The 17,252-nt window shown below is 33.8% G+C and overlaps 1 protein-coding gene across 1 annotated transcript; it reads right to left on the bottom strand.

Annotated features, from left to right (window-relative positions):
- Window positions 1-527: 527 nt before the first annotated feature.
- Window positions 528-2,175, bottom strand: LOC128683520 (uncharacterized protein). Its single transcript, XM_053769230.1, has 3 exons — window positions 2,026-2,175; window positions 1,580-1,935; window positions 528-1,088 (listed from the first exon to the last, which is right to left on the bottom strand). Exons 1-3 carry the CDS (start codon window positions 2,075-2,077, stop codon window positions 546-548), a joined length of 951 nt encoding a protein of 316 aa, XP_053625205.1. The 5' UTR covers window positions 2,078-2,175; the 3' UTR covers window positions 528-545.
- Window positions 2,176-17,252: the final 15,077 nt, after the last annotated feature.

Genomic DNA, 17,252 nt, shown 5'->3' with positions numbered 1-17,252 from the left:
AATCCTTAGTAAAGTGTTTGTTTAGGATCCGCTGGTGAAAATGGGCATAAGCTACTCTTTTCTTAGAGCTCTGTTCTATGAATGGAATTAGTAGGTACTCCATAGTACAAAGTACTTACTAATTCCATGGTTCTATGTTTTTATATTTTCATCTTAAATATACTACTTTTGTTATATTGACAGATGTTAAAATGAATTGCATATCCAGAAATGGTAATTGTAGTAAGTAAAGAAAACCATTGTGGTGATAATGTGGTTCAAACCTCATCAAAGTATGTCATCATGTTTCTAATAAAAATGTTGTATTCTCTCCCTGATTCCCAATGAAAGACTGGTTTCAAAGGAAGTCACTAGGTAACTTAGTGTAATTTAATTTAAATGTCTTGTTTACAAAATATATGCTCATTGTTTAGCTGTCATTTTGTGTTTTATTATAGTTTCCTTTGAAAAAGTAGACAGGGTGTAGCAGTTATCCAGAATATAGAAAGAGTGAACTCTATTATGCCAGAGCTAGTAATCATAATTAACAGAATAAATATGATATTTTATTTAACTAAAGTAACATTTAAATTTTTCTTATAGCATTCTAGACTACATAAAGGTATCCCACTTTTGGAGCAATTGTATTTTTTAATATTTCCACACCCAGATACACCACACAAAATTATTTTGGGTGCTTCTCTTTCGGACTGAGCTTCCAATGGAAATGGAATGCCTGGTGGTAATGACAAAGTTACTTCATTATTATTTATTTTATAAACTATCATTGGCTCTTGTTTTTTCACAGGTTTACCCCTTTGCATATTTTTTAAATTCTTAGATTCCTGTTTCTTCAGTAAACGATCCATAGTTTTCTTTTTATCTTTCTCCCTTTTTTCATCAGCTAATTGTTTCCGTTTCTGTGATTTAATAGCAGCTTTCTGAAGAGCTTCTGCTGTCATGACTTTCTCTTTGTAGCCAGAGGGCAGTGCAAGGAGAACCTCACCTATGCCTGTGTCCTTATCTGTACCTCTCTCATACATAGCTCTTTGCCTAGCTGTCATCATTTTAGGATCCTTTGGTTTAATTTTTTTAAGTTCTTCATCAACCTGAAATAGTTATGTCAATACAATTTGTTGTTTAGGTTTAGTAGCATTCAAAAGTTATCTTTTTCGCATTTATGAAGTTTTTATCTACGATTACATAAAAGCTATTAAAAGATAACTTAGGATTCTTTATGCAATAAAAAAAGCAATTACAAAGTAATACCTAGTACAAAAATTACTTTATTAAGGTTGTATTTGTTCCATGTGCAACTAGCTACTGGGAATAAAACTACTTATAATCTTGAAATATGATTTTAAAAAATTCCAGTAGTAATAATTTTTGTTAGGAATTCTTATGCACAAGTAATTACTGATTTATTGGTAAATTTCAATCTTTATCAACATTTAACATACAACATCTAGCAGGCAAACCCTGGGACCTGGCTCTATGGCAGAGTAGGCAAATAGGAAATCACACAGTTGGTAGAGAGACCAGATAATAAGGAATACATTTAGTCCAACAATTAAAATACCAAATATAATCAATGGCATACCTCTTCAAGTTTCCCAGATTTAATAGCATCAAGCCATCTCTCTTCTTCACTAGAAGTGCCACTATCTCTTCCTTTCTTCTTTTTCTTTGATGACGCTTTCGGGGGAGTACTTGACGACGAGCCTGGCATTGATCGCCGGGAGTCTGAAGACGACTTCATAGTTTGGGCTTTCAGGAGATCAGCTGCCGAAGTCCCAGTAATGTCCCTTCCGGATTTTACCTTCATTTTATAAGACTTATCCATAACATCTTCGTATGAAACGTCGATGGATGTATCACTGTCAAATTCATTTTCGATCCTCCTTTTCTTGTGCTTTTTGTGTTTATGCTTTTTGTGCTTTTTAGGAGGTGAAGTGTCTGGAAATGTAATGGAAAAATATTGTAACTGAATGACGGACAAAATATACTTGTACAGTTTACTTATAACATTGCCATGTTATTTTATACCGATTACTATTTCATCTTCAGTAGTACTCTGTTCGCGTTGACGGCGTACCATCTTTTATTAGTCTTTCGTTTTAATAATTTTGTTTTGGTCGATTTCTACAAATGCTTGTTTGTTTGCTTTGTCGCTATTTTTACGACAGCGACGTGACATGACATGACATACCAACATAAAGTTTAACATCTATACCTATCTATCTATTCTATAATACTCTATGAATCACGGCTGTATGGGCTTAGATCCCTTTGCCTTTCCTTCCACATGGATAAACGAAACAAAAAAGAAAACTCTATGAACGGTAATTTGTTTTTCTCAATTTCACCATGTTGGCAGTATTGTATATTTTTGGATAGCTTGTTATTTTGCCACAGTCTATAATGCAAAGAATAGATGGCGCCATTACAAAGACATCGAGATACGAAACGTAAACAAATGAGATAGAACATTTCCATACTCTACCGTACCGACACCCGAAGTGAGCAGACGTGTCATTTGTTAATTTCGAGATTGTAATTACGCTGTCACACGATTCTGAACTATAATTAAAAATCATAAAGTGCATTATACCTATCGAGTTCATATAACTAGTGGGCACTGAGCAACCTACGGTGCGAAAAGGACAACCTACAGTTCGGCCTTATCCCGCCTATTACCTGAGAATCATCCGAGCGACGCCCCGTATGCAGCGTGCGTATAAGGTACGTACACAGTGACGAACTGAGCGTTTTAACAATAGTCCGCTTTGGAAATAAGTTTTATGGAAGGCAATAGCAGCTCGCAACCTGACTTATCGAAAATGGGCGATAGAGACTTAGAATCAAAAAATATCTCTTATCGAAAGAGAAAAGTACCAGATGATAGCTTTTCATTCCAATTCATCGAATTTAAAAAAGAAATTTTGGGTATCTTAAAGGATTCTGCCAAATCTCATAATGAAAAAATTGATTCTATTAATATGAATGTTTCTTCGATAAAAGACCAATTAACTGAGATTAAAAACACAACCCAGCACTTGATTGCGGAAAACGCCAATTTCAAAGTTCAAATCTCTAGTTTGACAAATAGCATTGATGCCACAAATGAAAAGGTAAAATCCCTAGAAAATGATTTTCAACAGATCAAATCAAGTACACCGACAGCACCGCTGGCACAAAAAGCTATTCAAACCATGTGCAACGATCTAATTGCTGAACTCCAAGAGCGTGAAGAGCGGAAAAAGAATATAATAATAGTCGGTATTCCTGAACCTCACTGTGAAGATATGTCCGAAAAAAGAAAAGCTGATAGAGAGAAAGTACACGAAATTACATCTTCCATATATGCAGAGTGTCCAAAGTCAGACAAAATTATACGACTAGGCAAATATGATCCTAATAAAATGCGCCCATTGAAAGTTTGCTTTGCATCCCCTGATGTAACACTATCGATATTAAAGAACAAAGTAAACAATAAAGATGAAACAGTGAAAATTTACTCAGATAAGACTCCTTACGAACAAGAATGTATGAAAAATCTCAGATACGAGTTACAAGAGCGTGAAAAAAATGGAGAGAAAAATCTTATCATAAAATATATAAAAGGTATACCTAAAATCATAAAATCCCAGTCAAAAAACTAATTACAAGAGAAAATACATTAAGCTTCACCAAAAAAGGTGAAAATTCAATAACCTATGAAGTCGTCGACAACTATTCTAAAATAACGACTAAAGATAAGTCATTAAAATTTTTATACGCAAACGCATGCAGTCTTGTTAAGGAAGGAAAATTGGATGAGATTAGATGTATTATAGATTCATTTAAATCAACTATGCATGTATTAGTGGTAGCAGAAACATGGATAAAAACTGAACAGGATGCACAAAAGCTAAAAATACCAAACTATACACATTATTATAATTATAGAGCAAAAAATATGGGAGATGGTGGAGGTGGAGGAATTTCTATATATGTGCACAATGATCTAAAGCATGAAGTACTAGATGATCAACATGAAAATGGCAATCATTATCTATGGATACGCTTGAAGAAGTTTTCTTTGGACATTGGAGCTATATATAAACCACCTTCTGCCAACACAACCAATTTCTTAGAAACATATGCAAATCATCTATCAAAAAGGAAAAGAGTTCTTATATTTGGTGACTTCAATTTTAACTTGCTAAGCAACAAGGGATGTGTCAAAGAGTATAAAATGCTTCTACGAGAAAATGGAATACAAGTACTAAACAAAATACATAAGAACTATTGCACTCGTGTAACAGACAAAACAGCAACAATTGTAGATCACATTTGCACAAGCCTACAAAATAACACATTTCATGTCGCAATTATTGAGAATGCTTTATCGGACCACAGGCAAATTTACTTTGAGATGAGTATTAATAAACCTGAACGACCAAAACGAATGAAATACGAAGCAATCGACTATGTTAATTTGCGTGAAACAATTAAGGAGACCATGTCCTCAAATTTAGATTATAATTACGAAAAATTAGAAAGTGATATCATTGAAGCAATTTCGAAAAATAAAGTAACCAAGATGAAGGTACAAAACCAACCAAGAAAGGATTGGATTAACAAAACCCTAATAGCATCGATTAATGAAAGAAATATGCTTGGACATAAACTAAAACTTGCTCCTAATGACGATTCACTAAAAAATGATTTTGCAAAACATAGAAACAAAGTACATGAAAATATCCAATCAGCTAAGAATCTGTATTACTACCAAGAATTCAAAAATTGTAAGAGATCTCCTTTAAAAATGTGGCAACTCATAAATGATTTAGCAACCAATAGAAGTAAAAATCAATGTGCCCCCTTGAAACTAAACTCATCGGAAGGTGAGATTACAAATATTGAAGAAATATGTAACTGTTTTAATGTATTCTTTTCTACCATAGGGTCGGAACTTGCTGAAAAAATACCCAAACATTATCACAACGATCAAACTTCTTCTAGCACAGTTACCATAGATCATGCAGGATTAACTGAGCTAAGGCCAGCTACAATTGATGAAGTAATCCAAATAATAAATAATTTAAAAGCAAACACAAGTTGTGGGTTAGACGGAATAAGCACTAAAGTTATTAAATGTATTAAGGACTTAATCGCTGATAAATTAACATCATGTATTAATAAGTGTCTCTGTATAGGTTATTTTCCGAATTCTTTGAAAACAGCCAAAGTAACTCCTATTTTCAAATCAGGAGATAAGAAAGATCCCGGTAACTATCGTCCAGTATCTGTATTGCCTATTATATCCAAAATATTTGAAAAAATAATATACAACCGTCTTGATAAATATCTCACTTCTTTAGATTTCATATTTAAAAAGCAATATGGTTTCAGACCTAAATCCAACACGCTGTCAGCCTGTGTTGATCTAGTTACCAACATAAAATATAATATTGATAACAAAAACATAGCACTAGGTATTTTCATAGACTTAAAGAAAGCCTTTGACACAGTCAGTCATAAAAAGCTTCTTAATAAATTAAAAGACTTGGGTATAACGGGAACAGCCTATAAAATATTTGAATCGTATCTGACGAATAGATATCAAATCGTTAAAATTGAAAACACACTTAGTAAACCTCAATTAATAACGTGTGGTGTCCCTCAGGGATCGATTTTGGGCCCATTATTGTTTTTAATCTATATAAACAGTATGCACGATATTGGATTGAAAGGTGATATTACTTTATATGCGGATGATACTAGTCTTTTTTACTTTGGACAGTCCATAGACACATTAGTTGAACACGCACAACATGATTTAAATATCTTGCATACTTGGCTCCAGACAAACCTACTAACTATAAATACTACAAAGACCAAATATATAATCTTTGCTGCCAAAAATAAACCGATAGGCACGTATGATGAGTTACAAATAAATGGTGAAATAATACAAAGAGTAAAGAAAGAAAAGTATCTTGGTCTAGTTATGGACAGTCAACTTACATGGAGACCACATATTGATAAAATCCGGGCAAAGCTCTCATCCTTGACAGGGGCCCTGCGAGGTATAACAAAATGCCTTCCAAAGTATGTACGGTACACAATTTATAATTCTTTAATAAAATCTCAAATAAACTATTTAATTGAAATATGGGGAACAGCGAGTAAAACAGTCTTAGAAAAACTTCAAAGATCGCAAAATAAAATAATAAAACGTTTATTTAAATATGCCTATTTAACACCAACAATGACAATTTATAAAGAAACGAAGCTGCTCAATCTCCGGCAACTGTATAAATATAGCACATGTGTTTTAATAAGAAAGATTCTCACCAAAGATATACACTCGCACATAAACTTCACAAAAAAGATACAAATCCAAAAACGTATTACTAGACAAGCCAATAACATATATTTAAGAACTCCCAGGACTAACTATGGAAAAAAGAATATTATGTATGAAGGTGCACAGTTTTATAACAAATTGCCAAAGGATATAAAAGAATCGAAATCACTTTTCACATTTAAAAAGTTGCTAAAAAGTCACATATTAAAGGACCTCTCATAATAATGTGTATAAATATAGTATATATATATGTATAATAAGTATAAAAAGCAAATTCTTATAATATATGTTAAATATTTATACTTGCATTTATATAAGTATGTAACGTTTTACTAATAAATAATATATTGTGATAGGGATATTGAGATTGATATTGATACGTATAATTATAGTGATTTGAATTATGTTATAAACTAATTATAGATCACTGTTAAATTTGCAAAAATATATCACTCGTTATAGAAATATGCTATTCCGCTACAGCTTATACACTAATGTACACGCCTTAATAAACAAGTGTAAGTAGTTGTCTTTAGAACACGAATGCAGTCTACCCTCTTTGTTACTTGCTCATTGATTTTAAGAGTATTTTATGTTCAGATGCTTGCTTCACATAAAAAGAAAAAGAAAAAAAAAAAAAAAAAAATAATGAAATGTTTCGTTTAAAAGTTAATACCGAAATCCTAATTTTTAGCTGCATTGCATTTTATTTTGTTTATTGTTAAGTGATGTGTCATCAGTGATAGTTTATATAGTGCAAATATGTCCAGATGGCACGAAAGATATGTAAAATCTTATTGATTAGGTACGTACAATAGTTTAATTATATCTTTGTATTTTCTCGGTAAGTGAATTATGTAATTCTTTTGAGAAAATAAATTCTTTAAACCTTAAACCTTAAACCATACTACATGCCAGTGCCAGTGCCGGCTACATTAGCCATGTAGCAGGAGCCCCGCGCCTGTGCCCAAAAAATACCACAAAAATATGTAAAACGTGTAATACACCTTAGCTATTCTCAAAGTGAGCGTTGGCCACACTGTAATTATATGTTGCAAGTTGGCAATACCACTATACTTACAGGGGGAATCCCATATTATTGTTTTTGATTCGAGCTGTTTGAATGAATATAGAAATGATTTAGGTACTTAGAAATATTGATTTGACGAATATTATTTCTAAATTTGCATGCATTTCATCACGAAAAGCCTTTTTGTAATTGTTGCACAGATATAAAAACATTACATGTAACTCTAGGGCCCCATGGTCACATTTGCTATGCCCCCGCATCGGCTTTATCCGGCACTGCAATATGCATACAACCATAGATAAAATTAATACCTATATATTTATTTGCATACAACCCTCATGGTCATAGCACATACAGCGTTGTCAGCCCCTTGATGAGGGACCCTCCGGACTACTTAGATATTAGCGATCTGTCTCGTTTCTTCTGGAGTATTTCTAATATACGTTCTTTCTTGTATAAGCTTGACCGAAGACTGTAATTTTCTATGTCTACATATCATTAAGTGATGATTTTGGAATAAATATGCAATGCACTAAAACCAATTTTGTCAAAGCAGTTAGGAGAAATCACTATTAAACCCGGATACAAACACACATATCACCATTAAACCCGGATATTTCAGACTTTCACGAGCAATTTTTCATGTCAAAATTTAAATGAAGTAGCTACAGTGTTATCAAAGCTAAAATCTACTAGTATTTCCAAACCGGCCTCTACTGCCAAGAAAAGCCGAAATAAAAACCTATTTTCTTTTGGCATGATAATAATATCATGCCGGCCATACCACTATGTTCAATGGCATAGGTATCTATGAACTTTTAACATGCATTTTCTTGCGACATCATGCCAGCAGTTGTTAGGTTTTCTCCTCTCGCCAGAGCCAGACGGCAGTCCAATTAAAGAAATTAAGTAGTTTCCAACGTTATTCACTGGTTTACGAAAGATGTAACCATACCTTCACTCGTCATGGTTATGCAGCTCTCGGAGCTTAGTTATCATCACAACAATCTATCTATTGCTATTTTGACATGAAAGAACATAGGTAGGTACCTACACAGAAACTTCTCGATAATTTTCAGATTCGTAGGTTGCCAAGGACGAAATTTTGAGAACAGAATTTCCTGCCGGCACATGACGTGTTATACCCAGAAAATAATTACTGAATTTGAGGCAGAATTTCATCACGCGACTTTATTAGGATGTCACGCGAGGCGGCTGCGGGATTACTTAATAAAAGGTTCACTGGATCACTGACTATCTATCTACCTAGAGCTTAGGTGCGGAGTTATTTAGGTTGTTTGCTGACGGGTCATAGTAGCTATATGGATAGTTCTAATTTTTGAAGTTAAAAGAAAGTTGATATGAATTTACAAGAACGTACCTACATTGAGCACGCTTATATAACAGCAAGGAATCGGCAATATATGTCGAAACCATTTACTATCGCTGAAACTACAGCGAACTGAGTTTAGCGCATACGTTGCACACTACTAGTACAACTCAAAATGATACCGACATAGGTAGGTACGGTCGACAGAAAAAGTCCAGCCATATAAACTATATAGGTACAATAATAAATAACAATAACGTAAGTGTAGACTTTTGCAGCCGACCGCACATAAGTTTAAACAGGTATTTATTTATTGAACCCGCCAACCAAAATATTTAATATTACCTAACGATCGCAGAGCACGCAAATAACTAAGAATTATAAATTACGTTTAGTCAAGTTAATTAATTTTAGCATTTAAATTTAATAACTTGATTGAATTAGCATAAGTAAGTAGATATATCTACTTACTTGTGATTTAGCTTTCGTATTGAATCGTAAAACTTTCGAATTTTAATTAGCGAATAGATTTATAGTCAAAGCATGCATTCAGAATTTAGAGTTTAATATTGTTATTATTGTTGGCTATTATTGTTGATGAGTGTAATTTAAAATTATATTAATACACGTAAAATTTTAAATTATACTAGTATTAGTTAATAAGTAATATCAAAAATACAATGTAGCTACCTACATAGTATCATTTCGAAACAACCGCTGCCTGTTAAAAACAACATAATATTCCCTGTGTATGATTAATGATGGTTGATTGTCAGATACTTCTTTTAGTATTAAAGGTCCAAAGGACTTATTTGTACTACCTATTTGTTTGTATCATAATGTATTTTATGGTACTTATACTAAATTCAAATAAAAAAGAAATGCCGAAAGAAGTTAATACTCTATGAAATGCTTAACAGTAGGTACTTACCTATTACTTATTATAAGCTCGAAAAATACAAGCAACAAATAATATTTAAATGAAAAAGACGTATTAAAAACGTCTTCCTGACACTTTACGTCAAGATGCTTTTACTGACGCTTGTGAAATATGAACAGTTCAGAGTGTTCCAGTTTCGACACAGAAAATTGCATTCTATTCAAGGCGTATTCCATACCTACATTTAGATATTTTATAGCGAACGCTCAGATGAGGGAGAGAAAGGCTTAGGGAGATATGCCTATACACGATGTCTTCGTCTTTCTCACTATCATCTGAGCGTTTTTCAGGTTCCTTCCGCCACCATAGAGCGACGGAACCCCTTTCTCACTTTTTCTCTTTCACTTCGCACGATCTTCGGCACCTTAGTAGTCGGAGTATCATTCTTGATAATACCAACCCAGCATTGATAAGACTACATAAAAGATGCTATATTTTTTAGAGCTGTTTAAAAATGTACCTATTTAACAACATATCGGAAACAGTTGGTAGCACAATTATTAGAACATTTTGTGCATTTTACCTATGTACAAGACGAAGGAATAATGTTAATAGTTAAAGTTAAATATATACCATTACCCGTATGAATTTAAGGACCAATCAAGTTATTATTAAAATATTTGATTGCGAACAATTCATAACTTTATTCTTTCTTAAAATTTGTCTTGACATATTTTTCGTCCAGTATTTTTTCTTCGTAATCACAAAACGCCCCCCAAATGCGATAAGTTGGCGGAATGGCGGGAAACACAAACTTTGCCAAGGTTAGATTATTATATACCTCGCCGCGGCTCCAAGTTATTAAAACAACATTGGTGAATATGACGAAACGGATGCTAAATTTAAATCGTAGCAACACTTAGCTACATAGACTTGCATAAATTATCTACTAAGTACTTCAATCTGTGAACAAGTTAATGGTAATAATATTTGAATATGACCTAAACATAAGTACTATTAGGTACAAGCGGTTACGGTGTATGTTCGGGTGAATCTTATACCTAACGCGATTTTGAACCAAATATTATCTTCAACCAATTGATCTAAAATTTTGTACACACGTTTAGTTTGGGTGAAAATACATTATATTTATAATGATAAGCATGACATAATGGTGCGTCCAGGAACGGCTTCCGACGAGGGAACTCCTCAACGATTTACTGCACGGATATTACTTTAATCACGCTTTAAATGCAATAACTGATCACTCTGACAATAAAAAAATAAAAGCTTGTGTCAAAAATGAAATATTTGTACAAAACTTTTTTTTATACACCAATGTTTCACAAATAAATAATTAGTACTTATTCCTTTCTTTCAATTGTATGTTTGCTCATGTTTATATTTGAACGAGGTTATTTTCACTTGGAACCTATAAATATTTCATCAAATTGAGCCTGTTTCATGGTCTGATTAACCAAACCTTGTCAATCAATTAATTAACCAAATCTATATTCCTCAAGAATTGGCACATTACTTTAGCTCGGTTATGTTTTACTAAAGCTTCCGTTTTCGTAGAACCTTTGAAAAATTTTATTACGAAAACGTCATAAGGGACTACTTATTTAGACACCGTAAGCTATTGTTAAAAAATATATATCAGATTACAAATTGATATTTTACCAACAGTATATTTAAAGGGTATATATACGACACGACATATAATTTCTTCGGTATTATTTACACGAACGCTTTTACGACGCGCGTTTTAAACATAATGATCCGTGAATGTGTCACACTTAAGAAACGTTGCATTAAAACACAAGCGTTTTGAAACCCACCGCTAGTTGTTAAACTTTCTTATACATCTTCTTATGTAACATATCGAACAGATAGAGTTAAACATGGTTAGATAGGGCTAATTGGCAAATAACTTCAGACAAATTATCTACAAATTTTAATCTAATTATCTAGCAATTGTAATCTGACAGACAGTTTATCTGTCAGATAACAATGTGGTAATAATCAAGTAGTGAAACGAGCCCTTATCGTCCTTTGTGCGAACGAGGCCTTACCGTTCGGAAGGAGACGAACAATATTTGTTCGCAACCCAGTGGGCCGGCGCGAAAGGTCGCCGCAACCGATAGACAAAATAAGCACCTAATTGAATGGAAGCAGTAAACACTGGCTATCCAGGGCTTCCAACTATGCTCTTGAATATAATAAGCACGGGAGGTGGTAGTGCCAGTGAGACATGAATATATTTTGTATTTCATCTTTGATATAGGTATGTTATTAGGTACTTATATATTAATACAGATATAGCATCACGTTTTTATCCCTTACGGGCTATACAGAGCCAAGAGTAGTGAAAGCCAAGTATAGCTGTATGGCGCAATTGAAATTTTAAAATATGCTAGCGAGCCCATCGCTTATAAGAAAAATATGGTCCCACTTAAACTTTCGTTTAAGTTCATAATAAATTCAAATAGGTTTGTTGTAAAAGTAGCAAATAAACTTACAACCCGGAATACCAAGTTATATAGGCCAGCCAATTATATTATACCAATTATATATAAGTATCTCAATTTGTGTTGCTATGCAAATGGAAAGTACATGTTGCCGATAAAAAAAAGTAGGTAAGTACATTTATAATATTTTCATTCAAGTGTCTGCACAAACTGTCTTTCAGTTTTGTGCTTGGTACAACGTTTTTTTAAAATGATTGCTCTCTAAATAACAATATTGTACCTACTTCATGTTCTATTAATCTTTTCCTAATGGCAGAGACAGCCAGCCATTTTAAGGTAATTTCATTAAGGAATGGATGTTGCTTCCCACTCAAAGACAAAGAAAACTAAAGACGTCGAGCTAGCGTAGCCAAATGAGATAGAACGATACAACTTCTCACCGTCTGTCTCACAAAGCGTAAAACCCGATGAGAGATAAATATATCGACACTCTGACCCTTTTCTTCTCGTTTATTTCTAATTAATCTTTCTTGTGCGAGCGAAATAAATGATATGACAATGCAATGATAAGACCAAGAAAACTGTATAGATGACGGACGTGTATAATCAAATGAGATAACAGATTTTCATACAACTTATACCGGTCCAATCCGGCTAATCTCATACAAAGTGGCAGCAGATAGGCCGGGCTCGAGATGAGGGACAAAATATATCAGTGCTCTGTATCATTTCTTGTATGTGCGAAATAGAAGATAGGTATGACGGAGTTTATAGCTTTCTCCGTCTACGTTCCTACTTCGCGGAGTACCTATTTACAAAAAGTTGATGATGGCCGTGTCGCCATGCGCCGCATTGTCGACTAGACGCTTGTATCTACCACTCTTACGTAATTACATTCATTGAAGAAATTATTTATTTAAAGTAAACTGACTATAGTTCCTTCTTATTACCTATGTATTAGCTGTTGCCCGTGGCTCTACCCAGTCGTAGTCTCGGGCCATTAATATTTATTTTCAAATTTCCTCAAAATCCGCCATGAAAGACTAACAGACAGACAAACCAGACTATCGCATTTATAAGTATGGTATCCCTCTCTCTTTCATCTTCGTAGTGTCATTCGGGGCTGTGACACCGCAAAGCCTGGGATTTATAGATCCTTCCCTATTGTTATCAAATTGTCAATATTTTTAATGATAGCATTTTGTTTTCACTATTATTTAGCACCATCCAAAGATGTACTTTCAATAGGTTTCGTATCCTTGTGCCAAATTTAATAAAACAAAGAAATAAAAAATATAATCTTCTCTTTATAATATGACTAGGAAAGTTTGTATGGAAGTAGGTATGGCATATTTGGACAGAATAGGTACATGTAACGGCAGGTATGAATATAGGTATATATGAAGATTAGAGGTATATTCCACGGCCCTTCGAGTGGTAATGCTGCCGTTTTATCATGGCAGCGTAGCGGTTAAAATTAGTCCCTTCACCCCAATTCGTGCGGCTCGTTTAAGTGACGTAAAACGTTAATACCGGCAAAATATATAGGTACGCGATTTCGTGTTACAGTGGGTACACACACATGTACAAGAATACACTTAATTACGTCATCCTCCACGCTATTCTGTGAGCGATAGAAAAGTCCAAAATAGAAGGCTTACACCGTTGTTCATAAAAATATATAGATAGGTACTTTAGGGTAAAATATGTTTTGTCAATGGCGCGCTTTATAATTTTTGATATTGACAGAGAGACAAATCATACTTTAGCTTCAAGTATGTTTTAACTTTTTATGAATAACAGACGTTTACATTTTTTACCAACTGCTTTTCCTCTCGTGCAGATCGTAAAAGTCGATCAAAGGAAAGGGGTTATAAACTGCAGATTAAAATCATAGTGAATTATACACCTAAATCTTCCTCAGGAACCAAATTAAATCTTGGTGAAAACCGTACAAAAATCCGTCCGATACTTTTGAGTTTTTCGCGTACAGGCAGACGGAGGTTTCTTTTCATATTACGTAAGGATAATTTTACTAGTGGGATAACTTGATATTATAAAATATGTTTATAAATAAGTTCCATCATCAGGTAAATTCATGGTTGTCTAACCATGAATTGTTGACTATAATTGACTTGAATTGTTGGCTATACTGGATTAATTTGCATATCATCATTTATATGTCGTGTGCACTCGCCCTAATCCGGCCGTGAAGGGCATCAATCTCAGGGGATTTGTCGCGCGTCCTTGTTGGTAGGTAAACAGTACCTAGGAATATTAGGTAGGTGTTTACGAAGGTTCCGCATAAACGGTCACGGCAAATATAACGAATTCGCAGGATTTATTTCCCCTTATTAATGAGGTAACGTGTGTTTTGTTTCGTTTGAGTTTATTTAGGTAAATGAAATCCAGAAAACTTACTGGCATAACTTTTCAAATTGTAAGTACTTAATAGGAAATAAGTATTAATTTTTTTACTCAATATTAAAACTTGTTCACAATACCCAGGTAAAATGAAATCTTTTATTATAACTTGTAACAAAAGACTTTGAGAATTCCATTTAACTACGAAATTCGATAACGTATTATTACCTATTTAAAAAAAGTATTATAATAAGTATAAAGAAATTCGTATTTGAACGACGAAATTCTAAAAATATATTCATCACCTTTTGTATTTGTGCACGTGGTATCATGGAAAAAAGGCTCTTCATAGTTACTTATAGTTCATATTTTGAACATTTTCGAACACATATTTTATTACATATTTATAATATGATACATTTTTATTGACATTACCCTAGAGAAATGTAAATTTCGTTGTAAAATCTGTACTATTTCCTGAGTTATTGAACTGCATACTGTACAATATAAAATGATCTCATTCCCGATTGCACCATTACTATATCCAATTTTATGTGCACAGAAAATGCAACTGTCTCGTTTCACTGCTTTCTATTTTTAAAATAATTTGCTGGCGATACCATCCCTGTGAATTTTCTACGGGTACATTTTTTTTTGGGATGACTTATTTTTCATTTTATTTTTGACATAAATTTAATATTTCTGACATAGATTTAGAAAGGTGCTTCGCGCGCCATTTTTGCAGTATTTTTCTAAACTAGGCTCAGAAAACAAGGAGGAAAATTTAGAAACCGGTAGCGTGCTAAAAATAATTTTCCTAGTCATGCGAGTTCGGCTGATACTTCTGATATTTAAGGGTAAGTTGCACCGTCAAATTTGACGTTGATTTTACCCAAACGGTTGCGCGAGGTGCGCGCCACCGTTTTATCTTACTACGCCTTACGTTTTATCTTACTACTTAAAAAAAACGCCATTTTATCGTAAGATAACTTTTTATCTTACGATAAAATGGCGTTTTTTTGCGCACGTTAAAGTTAACGTCAAACTTGACGGTGCAATCCACCCTAACTGTCGAAATTGAGAATGACACCCTTTTTAATGTATTGTATGTATCTGTTTGTATTCGCTTGTCATATCCGGGGATAATGTCCTGTCATTCTATCGGAGAATTACAAGGACTGGCAGGAATGGTTGTACGTAAGGTATTATGGTTAACTTATAGAGAATGCAATTGCGGCTTTTTAAATGTATGTATAGAATGATTAAAGAGGTTTATATGTGCAATGTTGCAGCCTTGCGAAGCCAGGGCGGGCCACTAGTCATAAAACATTTAAGAACGAGGTGATTGTCAATGGAATATTTTCCATTCTACTCTGTTCCCTGCCATAGATTTTACCGCCCTATACGACACGACCTTTGCCTATACCTATAGGTACTTATTTTTACTTTAGGAAATTTATACAAGGTGGCTTTTTAAACAATAGCAGCAGTATATGTTTGGATGACAATTCAAATAATATTTTTGCTTTCCTATACCAATTTATCGATCGACTACAGTAGTAGTCGACTGACACTAAGTATAGTATGTTCTTTTTTCACTTTATTTGTTTGTGGAAGGTACCTGAGTTTGAATGAATTGAGAAAATCTGGTTGTGTTTAAAACCCAGTAAACATGTATTGAATTTGTTGACATTACCTTTCAGCTACACAAAGCATACAACTAATTTTGTGGAGAGGGTTATCGCCGGCTAACGGACGCTCCACGGCTCTGCGCACATTACACATTCGCTACCGGGCCGTGCGCCTGATAACATCTACCCCAATCTACCCAAACTCTCTAATTAGGGTCCACTCCGCTTTCAGAGGGCTCAATGGAAATTTCTAAGGAAGAAAATTGAATAACTGAAATTTTTATGTCAAAATTAAAATAAATGAATGAAAATTTTATGTATTTAAACGTTAAATACGTTCAACTTTAAAACTATATACATTTTTTTACATCTTACCATAGATGAATAAAATAAGAAAAAAAAAACTACAGGTAAATCTTACGAAGGATTGACTGGTTGAAGGCCGGTTGTAAACTCATATCTGAGCATCCAAAATTATCAGGTTTATTTTTTTGAGATTTTCGAAACGCGTCAGCTTCGAATAACTTTGAACACATGAAGGTAACGACTTTTTGAGAAAGAATTTTCCTATGTTTTTCATGAGATGGCTAAGTTGTAAGTGCAAAAACATAACCTGTGACTTTACCAATAACCTAAATAGATCAAAAACGGTTCATCCTTTTTTAAGCTCCTATGATACAGACAGACATATACGGATGGATATGCTATACAAATCTTTATTTGCGTCTGACTCAAAATAATACGTCAAAAGAAGTTTTACAACAATAGGTATAAGCTCAGACGGACATCGTAAATATCAGCAATGATCACTCGGGACCCGTTAGTGGCGCAAGATGCGAGCAATTTGCCAGGTACCCTCATTCGGAGGCACTCCCCTGCTACTCCATCACCTGGCTAATGGCTGCTAAAGAGACTTATAATTTATTCACTAAACGATGTGTGCTGTGCATTCCACTGATTATAATACAGTAAAGGTTTACTTTTGCGGCCCGGGTTGATGGATTTAATTCATGGAAGAACTTGTTGCAGATCTTGATAAATGGTTGATAAAGCTCTATAAAACATTAATTAGTTTGCCGTTTTTTTAAACCGTTTTTGTCCAGTAACACCTGCCTACTTCACTAATTATAATAATAACTAATTAGACATAAGATAAATCGCGTTTTTCCTCCAATTATTTGTGTAATTATACAATAATTATTTTTCTTCTGC

Source organism: Plodia interpunctella, chromosome 3, assembly GCF_027563975.2.
Source record: "Plodia interpunctella isolate USDA-ARS_2022_Savannah chromosome 3, ilPloInte3.2, whole genome shotgun sequence".
Classification (NCBI taxonomy): domain Eukaryota; kingdom Metazoa; phylum Arthropoda; class Insecta; order Lepidoptera; family Pyralidae; genus Plodia; species Plodia interpunctella.
Note: the sequence above shows the minus strand (reverse complement) of the source record. Positions and strands in the feature narration are given on the sequence as shown.